We start from the raw sequence: 19,802 nt of genomic DNA on the forward strand, positions 1-19,802 counted from the left end.
GCTATTCTCGGTTCTTTATTATTCCATCTACATTTTGGGATGACCTTGTCGAGTTGCAGAGAAAACCTCATTGCAAGTGTTACTGGGAATAAAATGTATAGATTAAATTGGAAGCTACTAGTCAACTTTATAGCAGGGAGGCTTCCCATCCACCAGCATGATTTGTTTCTCCTGTGGCTGTTATTCTTTATCTCCTCTGCATTCCATCCTTGCACAGGGCGCTGCCTAGGAAATGAATCTCCAAACCCTTCTCATCCTCCAGTGCCCAGCTGAATTCTCTCTCCTCCAAGAAGTCCTTGCCCTCCAGGCTCAATGTCCCCCACACGCCTCCTCTAACCTCCTTTAACCCCTCTGCATGTACCATTTTCTGGACACTTAGCCCCCTGGATCCAATTGAGGGAACCATTTTTGTGTGCTCTGTACCTCCGCCTAGAGTTCCGCTTTGTATCCCCAGTGGCACACACTACATAGTAGGTGCTCTGTAGGTCCTACCGAGATGGTTGGTCCTTAGGGAAGAGAAGTTATGTAATAACAGGTTCTTCCTCATAGGAGACAGCTGGTTCCGAAGCGTGGTGCCTAGATCGGAGTTTAGAGTTCCAGGGGGAAACACATCTGGCTTGACCTCAGGCAGATCTAGCTTACATGATGGTTCTGCCACGTGGGACATTGGCCTGAGCATGATTATTAGTGAGATTGTAGGAAACACATTAAATGTGTTTTCTCCATGGTCCCCCTTTCCCAAATTGAGGGAGAGGCAGGAACGAAGACACTTCCCTCAGCTGGAGGGGCTACTGGAGATCATTTACTTGTTCATCAGCAAGGCCCCCGGGGGTATCTTCCCCAAATGTCTGAGCCATTGACCCAAATGGACACAGTTGGGCTCTGCTGCCACCACCCTCTCCTGCTGCTGTCCCCTTTCTCTGGGAGCAGAATTGGGTCTTCTGCCTCTTGATGTAACTATGGAAGCTGCTTGCATCCTGTCTTCCCTTCCCTGCCCCATAGGACCCAGGTCTCTCAATGGGCCCCTTGTTCCCAGGGAAGCTGTCCCATGAGACGCTCTTTTCTCATGCATTCCTCCTCCAGGGCTGTCCTTCTTCCCCAAGAGAACGCGAGGCAAGGGCGATGCCCAGCTACAAGGGATTGAGCTCCAGTGTTAAGCACCATCTGTACCTCACAGAAGAAAGAACTGGGGTCCCATGGGGGTGCTTCCTAGCAGAGCATGAGCTTTGGAGTTGGACAAAACCTGGGTTCCGATTCAGACCCCCCCAAACTGACTTTAGGCAAGTTACAAGACTCAGCCTCCTCTTACACAAAATGGGCACATGAATCCTACCTCCTAGGATAGATGAGAAGACCAGAGAGGGGAAAAAAAATGTATGGGATGCATACAGTAGGTGCACAGCATAAGGTTGGTCCTTCCTTACCAGGAGAGGTCAAGGTTGTAGGAATGGGAAAAAATGGGGGACACAGGCAAAGATGAGGCAGAATTTATTCTCAATGTGGGTAAGTACAAGATTCAGGATGGAGACCACAGCGAGGCAGATCCCTGGGACTGTGAGGGGCACCTCACACTGGGGGCAGGGGCCACACTTTCCCAAGTGCCAGGCCCACTCTGTTCCCCCTGGCTGTGAGGATACAGAGCCCAGGAACTGGGTGAGAGTGGGGTGGGGGTGGGAGGAAGACAGGGTCCTCCCCGGATCGTGTCCTGACCATGTTTCCGACTTCCATAGGAAGGAAGAACAGCTCGGCTATATAGTAATATAATATATAGAGGTGTAGAGAGCTGGCTGCGGCACCTGGGCGGGGCTGAGACTCCCCGAATTATTGCAGGAGGGAGAGGGGGCTCAGTGCTGGTGTCTCCGTGGAACAGCTGTGCTGGCTACTGGGAGGGCTGGGCAGGGGGCGGGGCTGAGCTTGCTCCTCCCTCGGGGCCGGCAGGGGTAACCCGGCATCCTGCTCAGTGGGGTCCCTTGGGCCCCCGCCAGCTTCCCCTGGGATGGGGATTTCTCACCCTGGGTGCTTCTTATGTGCTTTGAAGACCATTTTTGCATTGTCAGGAGTGAGGAAAAAATATTCTGACATGGTAGAAAAAGATATTTACATACCCTGGTGGGCCGTTAGAGGGAGGGTCAACTCTGAGTGGGGGGCGACTTCCTCCTCTGTGCGGGAGGACGTGGGGAAAAAGCCCCGGGAGGGGGCTCAGCTCTGAAACTTTGCTGCCATGTGACCTTGGACAAGGCACACTCCCTTGGTCTGCCCGGAAGGTGCAGGAGGGGTGGACTTGGGACTGGAAAACCAGGATGTTATGGTCCTTGTTCCTAGGTGTGGGTCTGGGGGGCAGGCCAGGGCTGAGCAGTGAGGTTGGCAGAGGGACTTGCAAGTGAGGAGCCCTAGGCTGTGCAGGGGCATCAGAGACTAGAAGGAAGTTGGTGGGCCCTGGCCCCTGGTCAGGTAGCCAAGTTCAGCTGAGGGCATCTCACATACCCTGTGTTGATGCCTACACAGAAGGTGGCCAGAGGGGCTGGCCGGGAACCCTGTTTTCCTGTTGAAGCAGTGGTGGGAGCCAGGTGGAGGATGCAGGTGGCCCCCCACCAGCTAGAGGGAGGGCTCAGACCTGAGATAGAGCGGGGGGTGGGCTCACCTGGGCGGAGACAAGGGTGGGCCTGGTGCTGGTGTGGTTTGGAAGTAGCCCCTGGCTCCAGCCTCCAGGCTTGGGGGAGGGGGGTGAGCTTCTCCCCAGTCCCTGTGGGTGCTGGGACCTGGGCCCACAGCTGATGGGCAGTGTCACACCGAGTTCCCTGCTCACGCATCCTCACGCTGTGACACGCATCCTCATTCATGACATGCCATCCACAGTCACACACACGTGCCCCCAGCATTAACGAATAAGCACACTCACCATAACTGGCACACATCCACGGGGGACCTCATGGGTGGACACACACACACATGATCACACGTGTTCACAAGGGCTCCTGTGACCTCGTGAGAACACACCCCTACAGCACGTGAGTGCGTGCACACAGGCACCCTCACGCACACGCGCACACACACAGAGGCAGGTGAGCGACATCGCCGTTGGGCTCAGTGGCATTGAGGCCCCAGCCTCTGGGAAAGAGAAGGCCCTCTGCCCTGGGGGCAGCTGTCCCCTCCCTCCTGGGCACCAAAGGTCCCTTCCCAGGTGGCCTGACCCCAGATAACTCCAGGTCTTGTGGTGGAGTCCTCGGCCTCCCTGGCACCTGAGGGGAAGGCAGCCAAGGAGGAGGGACAGAGGCCTGGGGTGGCCAACCCTGCGAGTCCTCTGACGGCTGGCATGACCCGGGCCTGGCTTGGTTTGGTCAGAGGTGCCGGTGGGGCCCCTGCGTGCTGGTCAGCTGGGCCCTCATGGTCTCGATGCTGCCCAGGATCTTCTTCTGGTGGCCCATGAGGGTGATGCCCAGGGCATGCACATCCCTGTAAAGGAAGGCGGTGCTGACCTGGGAGTCTGGGAGCTGTGGAGACGGGGACACACCCATCCCTGGAGCTGCCATCCTCAGCGGCTCCACCTCTGGCCTCTCCCCCTGCTCCCGTCCCCAGGAGCCCACCACTTACTGAGCATTCATACGTAGCACCATGCCCAGAGAGGAGTAACCCCCAGCAGCGAAGTGGTCCCGGTAGCGGCCCATGCGGATGGAGTCCAGCCAGTCCCCCACGGTGAGGCCCCCGCCGCCACCCCCGCCCCCGCGGAGGTCAAAGCAGCTCCGGGCAAAGGCGGGGGGCGGGCACCTGAGGCACAGGGGCCCTTGGTAAGTGGTCTGCCAGGAGACACTGGCGCCAGCCACTCAGCCTCCATCTAGGCTTGGCAGTGGCAAGGAGGGTCTGAAGGGTTAGACCGCAGGCTTGGAAGTAGAGCTCTGAACAGGGCTCAGAGGCCCAGGCTGGGTCTGGTCCAGGGGTCAGGGCAGAGCCATCCCAAGGCCTGGACTAAGTCTGGGCCTTGTCTAGGGCAAGCGGGGAGGGCAGCTGGGGCGGGCGGAGCTGGGGTGGGCAGAGCTGGGGTGGGCGCCAGGCACCTGTTGACAGTGGCCGTGGCCCTGAGACTCTCAGGGCTGCGGATCAGCGTGTCCAGGACGCTGACGATCTGGGAGAAGCGAGGCCGCTGGGCCCGGTCCTTGTGCCAGCAGTCAAGCATGAGCTGGTGCAGGGCGCGGGGGCAGCCCATGGGCGCGGGCAGGCGGTACCCCTCCTCCACGGAGCTGATGACCTGTGGGGGGAACACGGCAATGGGCTGGAGCGGCCCTTCCCTCCGAGGCCCCGGCCGCCTCTGCCCAGCCAGGCTCCGGCACTCACATCCCGGTTGGTCATGTTCCAGTAGGGCCGCTCCCCGTAGGCAAGCACCTCCCACATGACCACCCCAAAACTCCACACGTCGCTGGCCGAGGAGAAGGTCCGGAAGGCGATGGCCTCGGGGGCTGTCCAGCGGATCGGGATCTTCCCTCCCTGCGACGGACACACGAGTGTTGAGAGCTTCTCCCCAGCTCGTCAGGGAGCTGAAGGCAGGGATCTGGGCTGGGAAACTCGAAGGCTGGCTGGAGAGACACGGCCTCCACCTTCCAAGAGCACCTGTTCTGATGGGGGAGACCTGCACATGGAGCTGGTGTGGAGACTGAACAAAAGACAGTGGGTGGAGGGCCTGGCACCCAGTAGATGCTCAGTAAGTATCAGTCAACAGGTTGATGCCTGAACAAGTGACGAAGCTCGGAGAACGTGGTCTAGTAATTTTCTAGCTCCCCTGGAGGGGTTTTTTTTGGTCACAAAATCCTTTCTCTAAGTGAAACCTTATTTGGGGTCTCAGTGGGCGAGATCCTAAGGGAAGGTCCTGACAGAGGCAGGGGTGGAGGCCCTCCACCCTTAAGGCAGCCCCTAAAGCACTGCTAGAGAAGCCCAAATCCCCCCAGAACACATTTTGAAAATGCTGGGTTTTAGTCAAACGTTAGAGACAGACGTGGAGTGGAGGCGATTCAGAGAGATGCCAACTCTCCCCAAAAATCCTAGTGAGTGAGTGATGGGGGGACCGGCCCTGGTATCTCCGCAAGCCAGTTAGTGACGGAACAGAGGTGGGAAAGCTTTGGTGCAAACTGAGGTGCAGAGAAGAGGTAGGACTCGCCCCAGGTTGAAGGCAACCCTGAAACGTCCAACTTCCCTAACGACATGTGGGGGGCTCCATCCCAGGGCCTGCTGGAAAGGGGGTGCGGGCTACGCACCGTGGTGGTGTAGGCGGCGTCGGGGTCATCCTCCAGCACCCGCGAGAGCCCGAAGTCAGACACCTTGCAGACCAGGTTGCCATCAACCAGGACGTTGCGGGCAGCCAGGTCGCGGTGGACATAGCCCAGGTCCGAGAGGTAGCGCATGCCGGCGCCCACTCCTCTGAGCATGCCCACCAGCTGCATGATGGTGAACTGCCCATCGTGAGTCTGCAGGGGGACGTGGCTTGGGCTTCAGGAAGGCTCTTTGCAGTTTACAAAGTGCCTCACTGCTTAGGAAGCATATTGCTGTTTAAGGTTTGTTCTCACGTCTCATTTACACTCACAGCAACCCTGAGAGGTAGGTAGGGTGGCAGTGACTGGTCATCCACTTTGCAGAAGGAGAAATGGAGGCCCAGAGAGGTTTCGCCCTGTGCCTAAGAGCACCCAGCAGATGAACGGCACGGCGAGGGCTGGGCATCTAGGGATTTCCACCACTACCCGCCATGCCTCCCAGCTGACTGGGGCCCTGGGTCCCCACAGAGGCACCCCTCTTAGCCTGTCTGCAGGACAGGGCAGCAGGACCCGTGCCCAGAGGGACTTCCACGTGATGGGGGGCTGAAAGGCAGTTTGATGGACTGACCTTTAAGACCCCTCCCCACACCTGGCTCGCCTTCCCCAGGTCTGTTGGGTCCAAGCTCTGGGGAGGAGGGGGTATCTGGAGGTCTCACATTATCTCCCACCACCCAGACTGAACTTCCCTCCCCCGGCCCAGGTGAAAGGAGTGGCGGGGCACGCACCCTCAGGAAGGTGTCCAGAGAGCCGTTCTCCATGTACTCGGTCACGATCATTGCCAGCTGGCCTGGGGACGGCGCCGGGGAGGAGGTGGCTCTTGGTGGGGGGATCAGGAACATGCCCCCCCGCCCCCGCTATGAGCTGCCAGGAGCTGGGCCAGCACCCAGGGCCCCAGGGAACGTAGGGTTTCCACTGGGGTTCCAGGCTCTGGGCCCCCTTCCATGCCAAGTCATCTGGGGACCTGAGCCAGGGGGATGGGGCAGGGCAGGGTGGTCTGGGGATGCAGCAGAAGGGGCCCTGCAGGGTGAGGCTGCTGTCGCCTGGCACCTACCACGGGTGACGACACCTTCAAGGCGGATGATATTGGGGTGGTCAAACTGGCCCATGATGGATGCCTCGCTCAGAAAGTCCCGCCGCTGCCTCTCCGTGTAGCCGGCTTTGAGGGCCTTGATGGCCACGGGCATGTCCCGCTGCCCCGGCACCTGCAGATGCCCGTAGCAGACTTCCCCGGACTCTCCTGTGAACCCAGGTGGGGCAGGCAGGGGGTGGGCGGTGGGACCTTCCTCCCCTCACCCCAGACTCTGCACTCTCCCAGCCCCACACACCCGAGTGTCTGGCCATGCCGGGCACCTTGGTTCCCCCGTCCCTCTGCACTGGGTGTCCCTCCCCTGGGCACCCCCTGTGATGTCCCCACACTCACAATCCCTGAAGCTCACCGGAGCCAATGATCTTCTCAATGTGGATTCTAGAGGCCTCGATCTCGCGGGTGAAACCGTGGCCCGCCCGGCCCGGCTCCTCGTAGGTGTGGGGTTCTGCATAGAACTGGGGCTCTGGGATCTTCCCCGGAGGGTGGTGCAGGGGCAGGAAGACGGGTGGAGGTGCTGAGGGGCCAGGAGAGAAGGGCCATCGGTGGGCTCCATGAGGACATTCTCTCCCAGCATTCCCTGGGCCTGGGACGGGACTGGTGGTGGAGTGAGAAGTGTCTCCGGGAATCCCAGGATGTGGTGGCAAACAGGTGCCCAATCAGTGCTTGCCAAGTGTAAGCAGGGTCTCTGTGGAGTAGCTCTGAGCTCTCTAGGGGACTTTGGGATTTCTCGTGAGTTGTGAGCCTGTCTGTCATTTTTCTGGGGTTACTTTTAGGGTCCTTAAGACCTTTCTCAATTGTCCTAGGGTAGGAATGTGACCAAAAAAGGTCACATCACAGTGCCAACTCAGACTGATGGAAAGCGGGTCTCTAGAAGACTGTGTTAAGAAGGATTCTGAGACCGCATTCAGGCTCCACGGGAATCAGTACCATGATTGATTCTGCCGTGGGCAAAGAAGTGGGGCATTGAGGTAGGCATCCCCATATTTGCCCTGTTTTCTGAGGTTTCTGCAGGGTCCTGAAAAAGTTCTTTGTAGCAGGGGTTCTTGTCCAAGAGTATATGACCCCCCCAAAGGTGTATGTGAAATTGTGCGTGAATGCCAATATCTGTGCATTTCCCTGGGGAGACAGAGGGTCCGTACCATCCTCTTCAAACCCAGGCAAGTTGCACAGCACTGCACCTCTGGGGGCTCAGGTCTCTGTGACAGCCTGCCGTCTCTCTCTGGGGCTCTAGTCTTTTCTGTGGGCGCCTTTCCCCTTCCCACCTGCACCACCCCCAAACCAGCACTGGGTCCTACTGTGACCTCTGCTTTTGCATTCAGATCCCTGGGCCCTGCACTCACCCTGCCCGTTCTGATAGTGCATCTTCTCCTCGTCCGAGTGCTGGAAGGCCTTGCTGTAGCCGCAGTGCCTGTGGAGGGTGGACTGTCCCTGGTTTCAGCCCTGACCCCGTTCAGGAACACGTCCAAACTCCTCCCTTCTACCCCCCTTCCCCTTTCAGGTCAGCTTCTGCCACCCCAGTCCCTGCCCCTGCAGGGGGGCAGTCCCAACCTCAGGCTCTCAACCCAGCTGAACTGTGACATTTATAAACACCATATAATTTACAAAATCAAGTCCACTTGGCCCTCACAGCAAAGTCTATGGCATTATTAGCTCAATTTTACATGAAAGCACCCCGGGTAGAGGGGCTGGGAGATGAGGCTTCTGAGGCCAGCTCCGCCGTGTGACCTTGGCAAGCGCCTTCCCTTCCCTGGACCTCAGTTTCTCCATCTACGGATGCTCTTTCCAATCCTCGCTGAGTGGGACCCTAAGCCCGCACCACCTCCCTCTGGAACAGTGGGAGGGGGAGAGTAACTAAGGGCGTGGTCTTTAGTTTTAACAGACCTGGGTCCTGTCCCACTTCTGACACCTACTTAGTCGGTGGGCTGGTTTGGGGGTGCTGTGTGTTTGAAACACATCCGAGTGGAGATGGGGCTGGGCAGCTGGGCCTCAGGAGGAAGGCCTGTGCTGGGGGCACACCTGGGGAATGTCAGCGCGAAGGCAGAATTCAAAGCCGTGGGCCCTGATAAGGTTACTCAGGAAAGCTGGAGCTGGGTAAGTAGGAAAGAGAAAAGGGTCCCAGACCAGCCTGGGGCCCTCCTGCTTTCAGGAACTTGTGCAGAGAAGGGGCTGGAGGAGATGGAAGAGAGGCCAGACAGGTGGATGGAAAGTGGGGGGTGAGCCGGACATGGAAGGCAAGAGAAAAGCGTCCCAAGAAGGAGGAAGGAAGAACAGGTATATCTGTCAGTGAGCCCAGGCACAGGGGATCACTGGATCAGCAGGGCTGGGGACAGGCAGGAGACACAGTGCTCCAGGGGAGGGGGTTGGGGTGGCCGGGGGCCAGGACCACCCACCTCTTCTTGCAGATGACCAGGAGAAGAAGCACGACCAGGCCAGTGATGAGTGTCAGGCAGATCCAGACGATGGTCCGGGTGTCGTAGCGGGAACCTGTGGGGGGAAAGCAGGCTAGGGGGCCAGCCACTCAGCCCTGGCCTCAGGGCCAGAGGTCTGGCGGCCTTCCTGGGGCCCGGCGGCAGCCTCCTCGGCTGTGAGCCAGCCCAGAGCTGGGGCGCAGGCTGCATCCTCCTCTGCCCCACCCTCCCCTCTACAAGTCTCCCCTTCAATATCCTGCTTTCCAACCTGGTGCCACCACTTCCTGGGACTGTGTAACCTGGGCCGAGTCACTAGACTTCTCTGAGCCTTAGCTTTCTCACCTGTAGTATGAGTCCAGAAACGCCTGACCTGCCCGTTACTGTGAGAGTGACAAAGCTGAATACACGGAGAGCTGCACATTCCAGCCAGTGACCCACATCCCTTCCAGGGATAACCCAGTATTATCGTGAGTTGTCAGATGAGAAAATCAGGCCCAGAGAACTCAAGGAACTTACTCAAGGACACACAGCAAATGGGATGGAGCCGGGCAGGATTCCTACCAGGGCGGTCTCAACATGGTATCAGACCTAAGAGCACTTGAGACACACAAGTGCCAAGGGGGTGCCAGGTTGAGGAAGGTCATCAAGTCAGCCTTGAACCATCTGTCTTAGCACTGCCCCCCTGGAGGGTGCTGAGTATAGGAGAAGACCCCAACGGGCTGGAGATGGGGGCAGGGGGTTCCCAAGCTTGAATGGGCCTCAGAATCACCCTGAAGGTATGATCAAACCAAAATTTCTGGGCCCCCAGCGCCAGGGTTTCTGCTTCCGAAGGTCTGGGGTGGGGCCTGAGAATCAGCATTTCTGATAACTCCCAGGGGCTGCAGCTGCTGCTGGTCCTGGACTACACTGTGGGAACCGCTGTTCTGGAGGCAGGGGGTGCAGGACAGGATGATACTGGGGAAGGGCACAGAGTTTGTCCCCAAGCTGACCAGGTTCAAGTCTTGCTCTGCTGGGTAACCTTGGGCAAATCGCTTTACTGCTCTGACCCTCATTTTCCTCACCTGTAAAATGGGGATGTAGATATTGCCAACTCACTAGAGGGTCTCTGGGACGATTATAAGGTAGTCCTGCTAGCAAAGGGCACCATGATGCCTGCAAGTCACGCTGATGCTCGGGGAAAGCCTGCAGTTGATGGGCTGTTACGAGCTCTGTCACCTCGGGCGTGTAACTTTCCTCCTCTGAGCCTGTCTTTTCACCTGTCAAAATGCTGATCTGGCCCACGCACCAGCTCAGCATGCACTCGTGCCCCTCCTCTGACCACCACGACCCTGGTCCTGGCCCTGGCGCCTGGCCCAGCTCCCTCGCCCTCCCCCCTCCCTGCACTCACGGGGTTTCCCGGTCTCCACCTCCATGGCCTGGCTGAAGCGGCCACAGCCAGCCGAGGTGCGGGCTCGGACCTGGAACACGTAGCGGGTGCCCGGCTTGAGGCCCGAGACGGTGGCCCTGGTGGTGACAGCCTTGAGGGTGGAGTAGCTCTGCATCTCCTTGTCCTGCCCGTGGGAGGGGTGGTCAGCCAAGGGTCCCCGGCCTGGTGGCCTCCCTCTTTCTCCCCTCCCTGTGGGTACCTTCTCGTAGTACTTGATCTCGTACTCCAGGATGATGCCATTGGGCTGCTCTGGCTCCTGCCACAGCAGCGAGACGCTGGTCTGCCCCGCCCGCTCCTGGCGGATCACCACCACCTGGGACGGGGCTGGGGCAGGGGGAGGGAAGGGAGCTCGGTCAGGTCAGATGGGTGGACGGGTGATGATGGGGAAGGGCCTCTGTCTGCTCCTTCCTCAGGCCCCGCCCAGGGATGCTGGCTTGGGCCACACTCACCTTGCTAACTGTCCTGCCGCCCCAGGAGAGCCAGTACCCTCTGCTCCTCCTGGCAAATCACTGGCTGCCACCATGGTCAGTTATCTGGGGTTGGCACAGCCTGGCTCCCAACTGGGATGCCGGAGTTGGCTTGACCCAGATGAGGCCTGACTCCGCAACTTCCACTGTCTCCTCCTCCTCTCTGGCCAAGCCCACCCACTGGAAGCAGGCTGCACCCCCGCCAGCCCCATCGAGCAGCCGCACTTGTCGACCCTGAGGCCCCATCACCTGATGTCTCTGTCTCCGTGTCACCCACCCCCGCCCAGGGCCTGGTGTGGAGCATGCTCTCAGGAGCCCTGAGGAGGGAGGAAGAAAAGGAGAAAGGAGGGGAAGAACCAAGGGAACCAATGCCCTCACTGCCTGGGTTTGAAAGGACATGAGCTGAGCCTGAGGCCCATGTGAGCTCAAGGATTCTCGAAGTCACACTAGGTCACCCTTTCGCCCCCTTGCTCATTCCCTCCCCCACTCCTGTGCTCAGTGCGATTACCCCTGAGGTGAGTCTGTTGGGAAGGGTCGGATGTCGACCCGGCCACAGCCAAACCGAAGGGACTGCCCTCAGAGCTGCAACCCCGTCCTCCCTGACCCCTCCAGCCGCAGCCCTCCCCTCTGCTCACCCGAGTTCCGACTCTGCCCTACTCCTCCCGTGCCCCCCACCTGCCCCATGTGACCAGCTCTGGCCTCATAACTGGGCATCCCGTCTCTCTGGCACACGTGGGAGCTCCCCGAGGCAGGGACTGCACATAGTAGATGCCCAATAAATGCTGCTGGACGATGCTGACATGAAAAATTAAGAAGCGACTCCACAGTTAAGCTGGAGGGTGTGGTACAGGGGAGAGCCCACCAACCTGGGAATCAGGTCTGGCTTCGCAACCCGGCCCGTCTCTTGCTGGCTGGACCCATGACTACCTCCGGGCAGTTTCTCCACCCAGAAAGTGAAGCTGCTGGGCACCAGCTGCCAGGCGGAGGTGAGGCTCAGAGAAGACCACTGTACGTGTGGGACAGGCACCAGTGCTAGAACACGTGGGTGCCTCTTAAAAACCAAAAAATTTGCAAGGCAAGAGGTGCTGTGTGAGTGGGGCAGACACAGAGGGAGACTGGGGCTCAGAGGTGGGACGGAAACAGGGCGGAGCACCAGAGAGGGCTCCAGGGAGGAGGGGGGTGTAGAGAAGAGGCTACGGGGAAGCCCGGGGAGGGGGAGGGCAAGTGGTCTCTGAGGACAGACCTCCCGCATTTGCTCAGGGCTGCTGTCTGCCCCAGGCCCCCAGCCCAGAGCTGTGGGTGTCCACTGCATCATCGCCCTAGAATTTCCTGAATGACTCCCACGTGCTGGGCAGTGGGCTAGGACCTGGGGATACTGCAGTGCCCAAGACAGCCCTCAAGGAGCTTATGGTCTAGTTAAGAGAGACAGAGTTAATAAGAAAACGAATCAATGCATAATTACAGGTATGCTAGGTGCATGGAAGACATGAAGAGGGTGCCGTGATGGAGAGGACCTTACGTCTGCAGGGGCCCAGGAGGGAACGGGGCCATTTCAGCTGAGGTGGTCCAGGTGGGCCTCCCAGAGGCTGGGGGGACAGCTAACCGAGGACTGAAGGAGGCAGCGAGGGGAACGTCACAGGGAGGAGCACGTCATTCCGACCGAGAGGCAAGGCCAAGGCCCAGGGCAGGGAAGGGCTTGGTGTGTCCAAGGATGAGGACCCGAGGCCAGTGTGGCTGGAAGGGAGAGAGCCCGGCGACAGTGGATGGGGTGCGGCTGGGGAGGTGGGCAGGGGAGGGTCTGATGGGTCCCCTGAATCATGGTGCAGGGTTGTCCAGGCAACATGAGATGGACTGAATTGTGTCCCCTCCCAAAATTCGTCTACTGAAGCCCTAACCCCCAACACGATAGTATTTGGAGATGGAGCCTTCAGGAGACAATGAGGTTTAGATGGGGGCATTGATGCCTTTCTAAGAAGAGACACCAGAGAGTTCTTTCTCTCTTTCCCTCTCTCTCTCTGCCATGTGAGGACACAGCGAGAAGGCAGCCGTCTGCAAGCCAGGAAGAGGGTTCTCACCAGGAACCAAATTGGCCGGCACCTTGACCTTGGACTTCCGGCCTCCAGAGCCGTGAGCTGTAAACGTCTGTGCTTTAAGCCCCGGCCTATGGTATGTGTTATGGCAGTCTGAGCTGACTAGGACCGATGGCATGTGTGTGTACGGGGTGGAGGGGTTGGAGTGTGGAGGGGGTCACGCTGAAGGGAGACCCAGTGGGACTGGCTGGTGGGTGGACGAGGCACGAGGGAGGGATAGCCAAGGATGACGGCTGGGTTTGGGGCTCAAGTAACCCCATGAACAGCAGTGCCACGTCCTGAGATGGGGGCCTGGGGAAGGGGCTGGTTTGGGGGTGCTATGTGTCTGAAACACATCGAGTGGAGATGGGAGTGGGCAGCTGGACCTCAGGGGAGAGGCCTGTGCTGGTGACACACTTGGGGGACATCAGCACGAAGGTGGAATTCAAAGCCATGGGCCCACTCTGGCAAGATGGAGCTGGGTAAGTAGGAAAGAGAGGAGGGTCCGGACGTGCCTGGGGTCCTCCAGCTTTTGGGAATTTGTGCAGAGAGAAGGGGCTGGTGGAGATGGAGAAGGACAGGCCAGAGAGCTGGATGGAAAGTGGGGGGTGGGCTGGGCATGGAAGGCAAGAGAAAAGTACTCCAAGAAGGAGTAAAGAAGAGCGGGGGGTGGGAGGGTGGAGTGCCCACTGCAAACTGAATTTCTGGGGATAGGTGGGCAAAGGCACCTGACTGGAGGTGCCCGAAGAGGCCCACAGAGGAGAGGACGCAGATGTGTGAGCAAGAGAGCTCTTTAAGGAAGCTTCCATGTAAGAGAAGGAGTCTCGTGGCTGGAAGGGTGTGTGGGCTCACGGGAGGCTGTTCTTTTTTTTTTTTTTGCGGTACGCGGGCCTCTCACTGTTGTGGCCTCTCCCGCTGCGGAGCACAGGCTCCAGATGCGCAGGCTCAGCGGCCATGGCTCATGGGCCCAGCCGCTCTGCGGCATGTGGTATCTTCCCGGACCGGGGCACGAACCCACGTCCCCTGCATCGGCAGGCAGACTCTCAACCACTGCGCCACCAGGGAAGCCTGAGGCTGTTCTTTTTAATGATGGAGCACACGGAGCAGTGTGAGCACCGTAGGTTCTCTGCTCCGCCCTCCACCCCTGACCAGCTGGACACCTGTCTCGGCCACCCCAGAGACATGTGGGCAGGGGCGGGGCCTGGCACCACGCACAAGGGCCTAGTCCTCATTGCGTCACTAGCACTGAGCAGAGAGCTTGGCATCTCACAGGTGCTCCACAGGTGCCAGAGGAATGAGGGTCTCTTGGGAGGAAGAAGCCCTGGCGTCAGGGACGGGGTGCCCTGGGTTCAGGGTTGGGAAGCCTATTTCACTTGGGAGTGAGGCAGACCTGGGTTCGAATCCTGACCTGCCGCTTCTATGTGGTGACCCTGGCTGGCTCCGGGCCTCAGCTCCTCCTCTGTGACACGGTGGGAAGGGAGTCACTGAGCCAGGCCTGTGTGGTGTTGGGAGGAGACGGGGGTGGGGAGCCACAGGGCACGTGCTAGGGGCGCTGTTAACAGGGAAGCTGCCACAGGCGGCCCTCGGGTCAGGCTGCCACTCGACAGGCAGGACGCACCAGAATTTGGAAAGAAAGGGGCTAACTTCAGTCCAACAACTGGCTAGAAACAGAGAGATAAGTGGTTGTCGTCCAGACCAGTCTGACCAAATCCATCCCAGGGGCAGCAGTGGCAGCTGTTCTGGAAAATGATCATCAGAGTGATTTGATATTTTAATGACATTTATTGAGCACGTACCGTGGGCCAGGTACTGGGCTAAGCATTTTCAGTTCCTTCATTTAAGCCTCAGTAACAGAGCAGGTATGATTACTCCTATCACAAAAGGGAGGAGACAGAGGCAGAGAGGGAAAATTCTAGAACCCAGGCCTGGGATGGTCATGCTAGCCTGCCTCTGTGCTTTTTGGTTTCCTTCCACTTATGGAACATGTTTTAATTTTCTAAGGGCGTGAAGCCTGTAGCTCAGAGTCCTGGTGAGGAAGGCGGAGCCCAGAGAGGCAGGCGCTTGCCCAAACGCCACAGCAAGTCCGCGCAGTGCTCGGATGCCAGGGGGGACGAAGGGCCCGGGAGCTGGGGACGGGCGTCTCCGCCTACCTGCCTGGTTCGTGGTGATGTTGACAACGGCAGCCCGGCGGGGCTCTGGGCTCAGGTCGGACACACCGTTGACGGCCTCGATCCAGAAGGAGTAGTTCATGTGGGCCAGCAGGTTGGCCACCAGCAGGCTGGCCTGCACCAGGCTGGTCTGCTGGGGCACGAAGCGGGTGCTGCCCCCGCACGTCTCGCAGTGGCCCAAGGCCCAGGGGCAGCGGCGGCACACGGCATTGTAGGTGATGTCACTGCGGCCGCCCCGGTCCAGTGGAGGGGCCCACTCCAGGGTCACAGAAGTCCCATTCACGCTGGAGATCAGATTCACTGGTGCCGAGGGGGGGCCTGGAAAGCAGAGAATGACAGGTGGGCGTGGAGGGCATGTATTTGGGCTGGTCTAGTCTCCCTTCAGGTCAGGGAAGGGCTGTGGTTCCCCCATGATACTTGGGGCTCCCTAAGGATAAGGGCACACCTACTCCATCCTCTGGAAGCTCCCCGAGGGCAGAGGCAGTGTCTCTGCCATCAGATTGGGAGCACAGTCAGGGTCTGGGCACAGAAGCCGACCTTCCCCCACCCCACGTAGCACCACCTGGATCCTGGGGTTTGTGCTTCACAGGATTTTCATCCAGAGCTGGGGAGAGTCTGCACACAGCAGCTACCCTGGGTGTGAGATGCCCCAGTCATCTGCATCCCCCACTCCACTCCTTAACCCCCTGGCTGGATTTAATGTCAATGACACTGAACACTGTGGTGGAGAAAAGCAGAGCCCCGTGTACCAAGTGACCCTCCCCACTGCCCAGGACGGGAGCCCCAGTCTGGGCAGCCCAAGGACACTGGAGAGAGGGGCGGGGCTGGGGGCTGGGAGTTGGGGCAGGATCCTGGGCGTGGGGATTTGAACCAGGAGGGCTGAGGGGCGATGGAATTCCAACTCTCAGAATCTCAAGCTGGGAATCTTAGATCTTAAGAAAATAGAATTGTAGAATCTCAGAATCATAAAGAACCTTAGACTCTGCAGGGTGTGGAATACTGAAAGCCTAGTCTTTTACAATCTTAAGATTCCTAGAACTGGAGGGCACTGGATTGTGGATTTGGAGAGAAACTGGAGTCCAGCCAGCTGAGTGCAAATGTTTGTGACCTAGAGCCGGGCTCACCTGGCCTGAGGAGCCCAGAGCAGTCACCACGCCTCTCAGCAGGTCCCACATGGGGCAAAGGCACAGGTCTGGGCACAACAGGGGAGGGAGGGAGGGAGGGAGGGAAGAAGGGTTTACTCGTGCGCGCATGTGTGTGGTGTGGTGTGTGTATATGTGTGTAGTGTGTGTGTGTGTGTGCGCGTGTGTGGTATGTGTGTGTGTAGCAATGTGAATACACCTAGGCCCTTACCTGCCCTGTGCAGGGGGTCTGGGGAAGGGTGGTGATGGAAGTTGGGGGAGGGGGAGATGGAGATCAGGTTGGGGTAAATTCTGGGGCAAAACCCGTCAGCACCGAGTAAAGTACCCCTCACCCCGTCACAAGAGCCCAAGGCTGGTGAACAGCGTGGGCTGAACTGGCTGCAGCTCCTCCCCAGCGGGGGTGGGAGTGAGAGGCCCCTTTGGGCCAGGGGAGGGGAGGCCACGGAGGAGCTGCATCAGCAGAAATGCCAAGACAGTCACGCAGCCCTGCAGGCAGGGCGCCGGAGTCCCTCAGAGTCCCCTCAGGTATGGGGCATGCGCGCTGCCGCCTCACCCTCTCCAGGCGCACACCTCCCTTGCAGGGCCAGGTGTGTCCATGCTGAGCTCCCAAAGCAGGCTCGTTCAAGCTCCACGGGGACTCATGAGTCCGTTCCAGGTACCCAGATGCACACACACGTGTGCACACACCCCTCTAAGAACACTTTACACACGTGGGCACAAGCACTTGAACGCTCACACTCTATGCAGGCATCTTCTGCATGAACTGCTACCGACAAGGACACACACAGTCATAATCGCTGCAGGCCTCCCAAGGCACACACAGAATCCGACACACGCAGGCACACCCACTCCATATACACAATCATGCACCCCCCCCACTACAGCAGCTCCCCGAATTCTGCAGCTCCCCCCAGTCTCTCAAGGATGGCAGTGAGGCGGGGCAGGGGTGGGGGCGGCTCCTCTGATGCCCGCCTTGCCGCACGGGCAGTCCCCCAGCTTGCCCACCCCAGCCCCCAGGACATTGGCATGACCCTTGGGTCAGAAGATGACCAAAGCCACCTGGTGCTGGGAAGGGCATGAGTCCAGTTCTGTCCTGCCCTTTGGAGCAGAGAGGAGAGACCGAGGGAGGAATGGAAAGATTTCCATTGGAGAGATGGCAGGTGACCTATGATTTCCACTGGAGAGATGGCAGGTGACCTATGACAAGAAGCTGGGAGCCCAGAGAGGTCAAGGCCATTGTTGAGGGGTCAGAGTCACCCCCCATCCCCAGACTGGCCCCTGGCCCATGAGAGCCACCTGTCCCTGCCTCACCCACTGAGACCTGGCTCCCTGGGAGCTTGAGGGGCCGAGCATGGGGTCCTAGCCTAGTCTCGAGGGTTCTGGGGCCACGGGGTGGTACTCACGGGTGCAGGCTGCAGACGGCGGGTCCAGGGCTGCACGGAAGTAGCTAAGGTCGCAGCGGCAGGCCTGGGCGGCAGGGGCTGCAGAGTGGCTGTGGGGAGGGCAGCGGGCGCAGAGCTGGTCCCCGGGGGCCGACTTGTAGAAGCCCAGCTCACAGGCTGTGGAAGAGAAGGAGGCTTCAGGTGAGCCTGCCGGGCCACCCTGATGGGCCTCAGGGGCAGCTCTCTGGCCCCGGGGTTCCTGGGGGATCCCCTGAGGGACAGAGGTGCAGCCCTTCAGCATCACCTGTTCCTACTCTCATCTGCAGATGGAGGGACTGAAGCTCAGAGAGGGCCTCTGACTTACATAGGGTTGCACAGCGAGTCGGAGGCAGAGCTGAGGCTGGGACCCTGACACCTGAGTCCCAGCCCCATAGTCAGCACAGGGCGGAGCCTCTCTGAATCCTCCAATGGCCCCTCCCACCCAGGCTCTGTCGTTCACAGGGCACTTGTCCTTGAACGAGACACCAGCCTCAGGGGCAGGGGTCAAGGCTAAGAATCTGAGGGGGGCCGAAACCCCAGGGGTGTGACCTGAAAGCCAGAGAGGGAATGGGGGTGGGGGAGGAACGTGACTGGAAGAGACGTGTGTGATGAGACCAGAGGTTCCCAAACACGGACAGGCGTGGAACCATCCCTATAAAAACACAGACCCCGGCCCCATCACAGCCACTGAGTTAGAAGAGCCAGGGGTGGGGCCTGGGAATCTGTGTTTTACAAGCGCCCCGAACAATGCTGATCGTCCAGGAATTGCAGGCTCCTGACCCTCCCAGTCTCACCGTGGCTGACCCGATATGTTTCTCGTATCTGACCTTCTCTCCGGCCTCTGAGAGGCACACACATCTTGCTCCTGATGACCACAGCAGCCTCCAAACCTGGCCCCCAGCACCCCCTCCCCAGCCCCACTGCCCGCGAGATGACTATTCCTTTAGCCAGTAACTATGAGCACCTATTCTGTGCCAGAGACACAGCCACAAACAAGGTCCACATGGCGTCTGCCCTCAAGAAGCTGGCATTTTTCAAGGCGGCAGGGGGAGACACAGTAAATGAGGCTGTGATCATTTCCAGAAGGAAATAAAGCAGAGGATGTGGCAAAGCGTAAATGGTGGGAGGAGCGACCTTCCCTGAGAAGGTCTTTGAGTTGTGGCCTAAAGGCTGAGAACGAGTCAGCCGTGCAGGAAGTGCGATGTTGTGGGTTGAGGGACTCTCTAAAATGACACTGCTGCTGGGCCAATCCCTCACAGGCTCCGCATGGCCTAAACAATAAAGCCTGGTGTTCAAAGCCTCCCTGCAGCCTCCTTCAGGGCCACTCCCTCTCCCTCAGGCCGAACTAAAGGACTGGCCATTCCCCACACTCAGGAGTTGTTTCCTGTCTCGGGGCCTTTGCACATGCTGTGCCTTTTCTTTTTGTCACCCTGTCGAATTCTTTCAAGATTCATTTTAACTGTGCCTTTGATGAAATCTTTCTGGACCGCTCCACGTCTCCACATGTACACACACACACACACACACACACACACACACACACACACACACACACAGAAGCAACCACTCCTCTCTCCATCTTTGCATCCCTGTTCGGTCTCACCACCTGCAACATTATGGCTGTGCTTTTTCATCTGTGTGTCTGACTCTTTCTCTGCTTGTGGGTAGATCCTTGTGAACAGGGCAGGGCCGCCTTATTCATCTCAAAGTTCCTAGGGTCTGGCTCAGGGTAGAAGTTGTCAACACTGGTGGGAGTTTTCAAAGTGAGCTAATCCGGCCATTATCTGCTCTGGGCAGAAAGACAACCCAGGGGTTCAGGAGGACCAAATGCTGCCCAGCCAGGCAGCTCCCAGCTCCATCTGTGGAACTGAACTCCTCTGCAACGGGGACCACCAGGAAACTCCCTGGGATCTCTCTCCGATAAGTCTCTTTCTAGAAAACTCAGTGCTTGAGAGAAGCTTCATTTGCAAAGCTATGTCACTTATTTGATTGTACCTCTTTATCGTAATAGCTAAAATTAGGTTAATTTGTAAAATTCGACAAACTTGAGAGAAAACCTGAAATCAGGAGAAATGATGATGCCCTTAAGTTGCTTCCCGGACTCAGAGGCCATGGAGCCAGAAGGGGCTTATAGGCTGGGAAGTCAGCGAGAATGTGCCTCAGTTTTGAGACCTCTTTCCTGCCCCCTGGGGAGACCCCAAGAGGGCTCAGGCCTGACTGGGGGCTGGGTGCTTGGAGTTGTGGAGAGGGTCCTAGTTGACACCCTGTGATCTCCCCTCCTCTTCCCAGAAGCCCGGGCACAGCCTAAGAGCTTCCT

At 58.7% G+C, this 19,802-nt stretch overlaps 1 protein-coding gene across 3 annotated transcripts in view; it reads right to left on the minus strand.

The window, feature by feature from the left end:
- Nucleotides 1-1,478: 1,478 nt before the first annotated feature.
- The window catches only part of EPHA8 (EPH receptor A8), a 35,950-nt gene continuing 17,626 nt past the window's right edge, over nucleotides 1,479-19,802 (minus strand). Inside the window, exons 4-17 of one of the 3 annotated variants that reach the window (XM_049713213.1) lie at nucleotides 17,468-17,623; nucleotides 14,905-15,240; nucleotides 10,418-10,542; nucleotides 10,180-10,342; nucleotides 8,775-8,868; nucleotides 7,725-7,792; nucleotides 6,734-6,898; nucleotides 6,349-6,534; nucleotides 6,023-6,084; nucleotides 5,244-5,453; nucleotides 4,330-4,479; nucleotides 4,053-4,243; nucleotides 3,592-3,765; nucleotides 1,479-3,453 (exon numbers count right to left, since the gene is read on the minus strand). In XM_049713213.1, the coding sequence (XP_049569170.1) occupies nucleotides 3,339-3,453; nucleotides 3,592-3,765; nucleotides 4,053-4,243; nucleotides 4,330-4,479; nucleotides 5,244-5,453; nucleotides 6,023-6,084; nucleotides 6,349-6,534; nucleotides 6,734-6,898; nucleotides 7,725-7,792; nucleotides 8,775-8,868; nucleotides 10,180-10,342; nucleotides 10,418-10,542; nucleotides 14,905-15,240; nucleotides 17,468-17,623 (2,195 nt within the window). In that variant the 3' untranslated portion in view covers nucleotides 1,479-3,338. Of the gene's footprint in view, nucleotides 3,454-3,591; nucleotides 3,766-4,052; nucleotides 4,244-4,329; nucleotides 4,480-5,243; nucleotides 5,454-5,944; nucleotides 6,085-6,348; nucleotides 6,535-6,717; nucleotides 6,899-7,724; nucleotides 7,793-8,774; nucleotides 8,869-10,179; nucleotides 10,343-10,417; nucleotides 10,543-14,904; nucleotides 15,241-17,467; nucleotides 17,624-19,802 lie in introns of those variants that run through there. The other 2 variants (XR_007478706.1, XM_049713217.1) reach the window with 2 other exon arrangements.

The sequence above is a fragment of the Orcinus orca genome, chromosome 1 (assembly GCF_937001465.1).
Source record: "Orcinus orca chromosome 1, mOrcOrc1.1, whole genome shotgun sequence".
In the NCBI taxonomy this organism is placed as follows: domain Eukaryota; kingdom Metazoa; phylum Chordata; class Mammalia; order Artiodactyla; family Delphinidae; genus Orcinus; species Orcinus orca.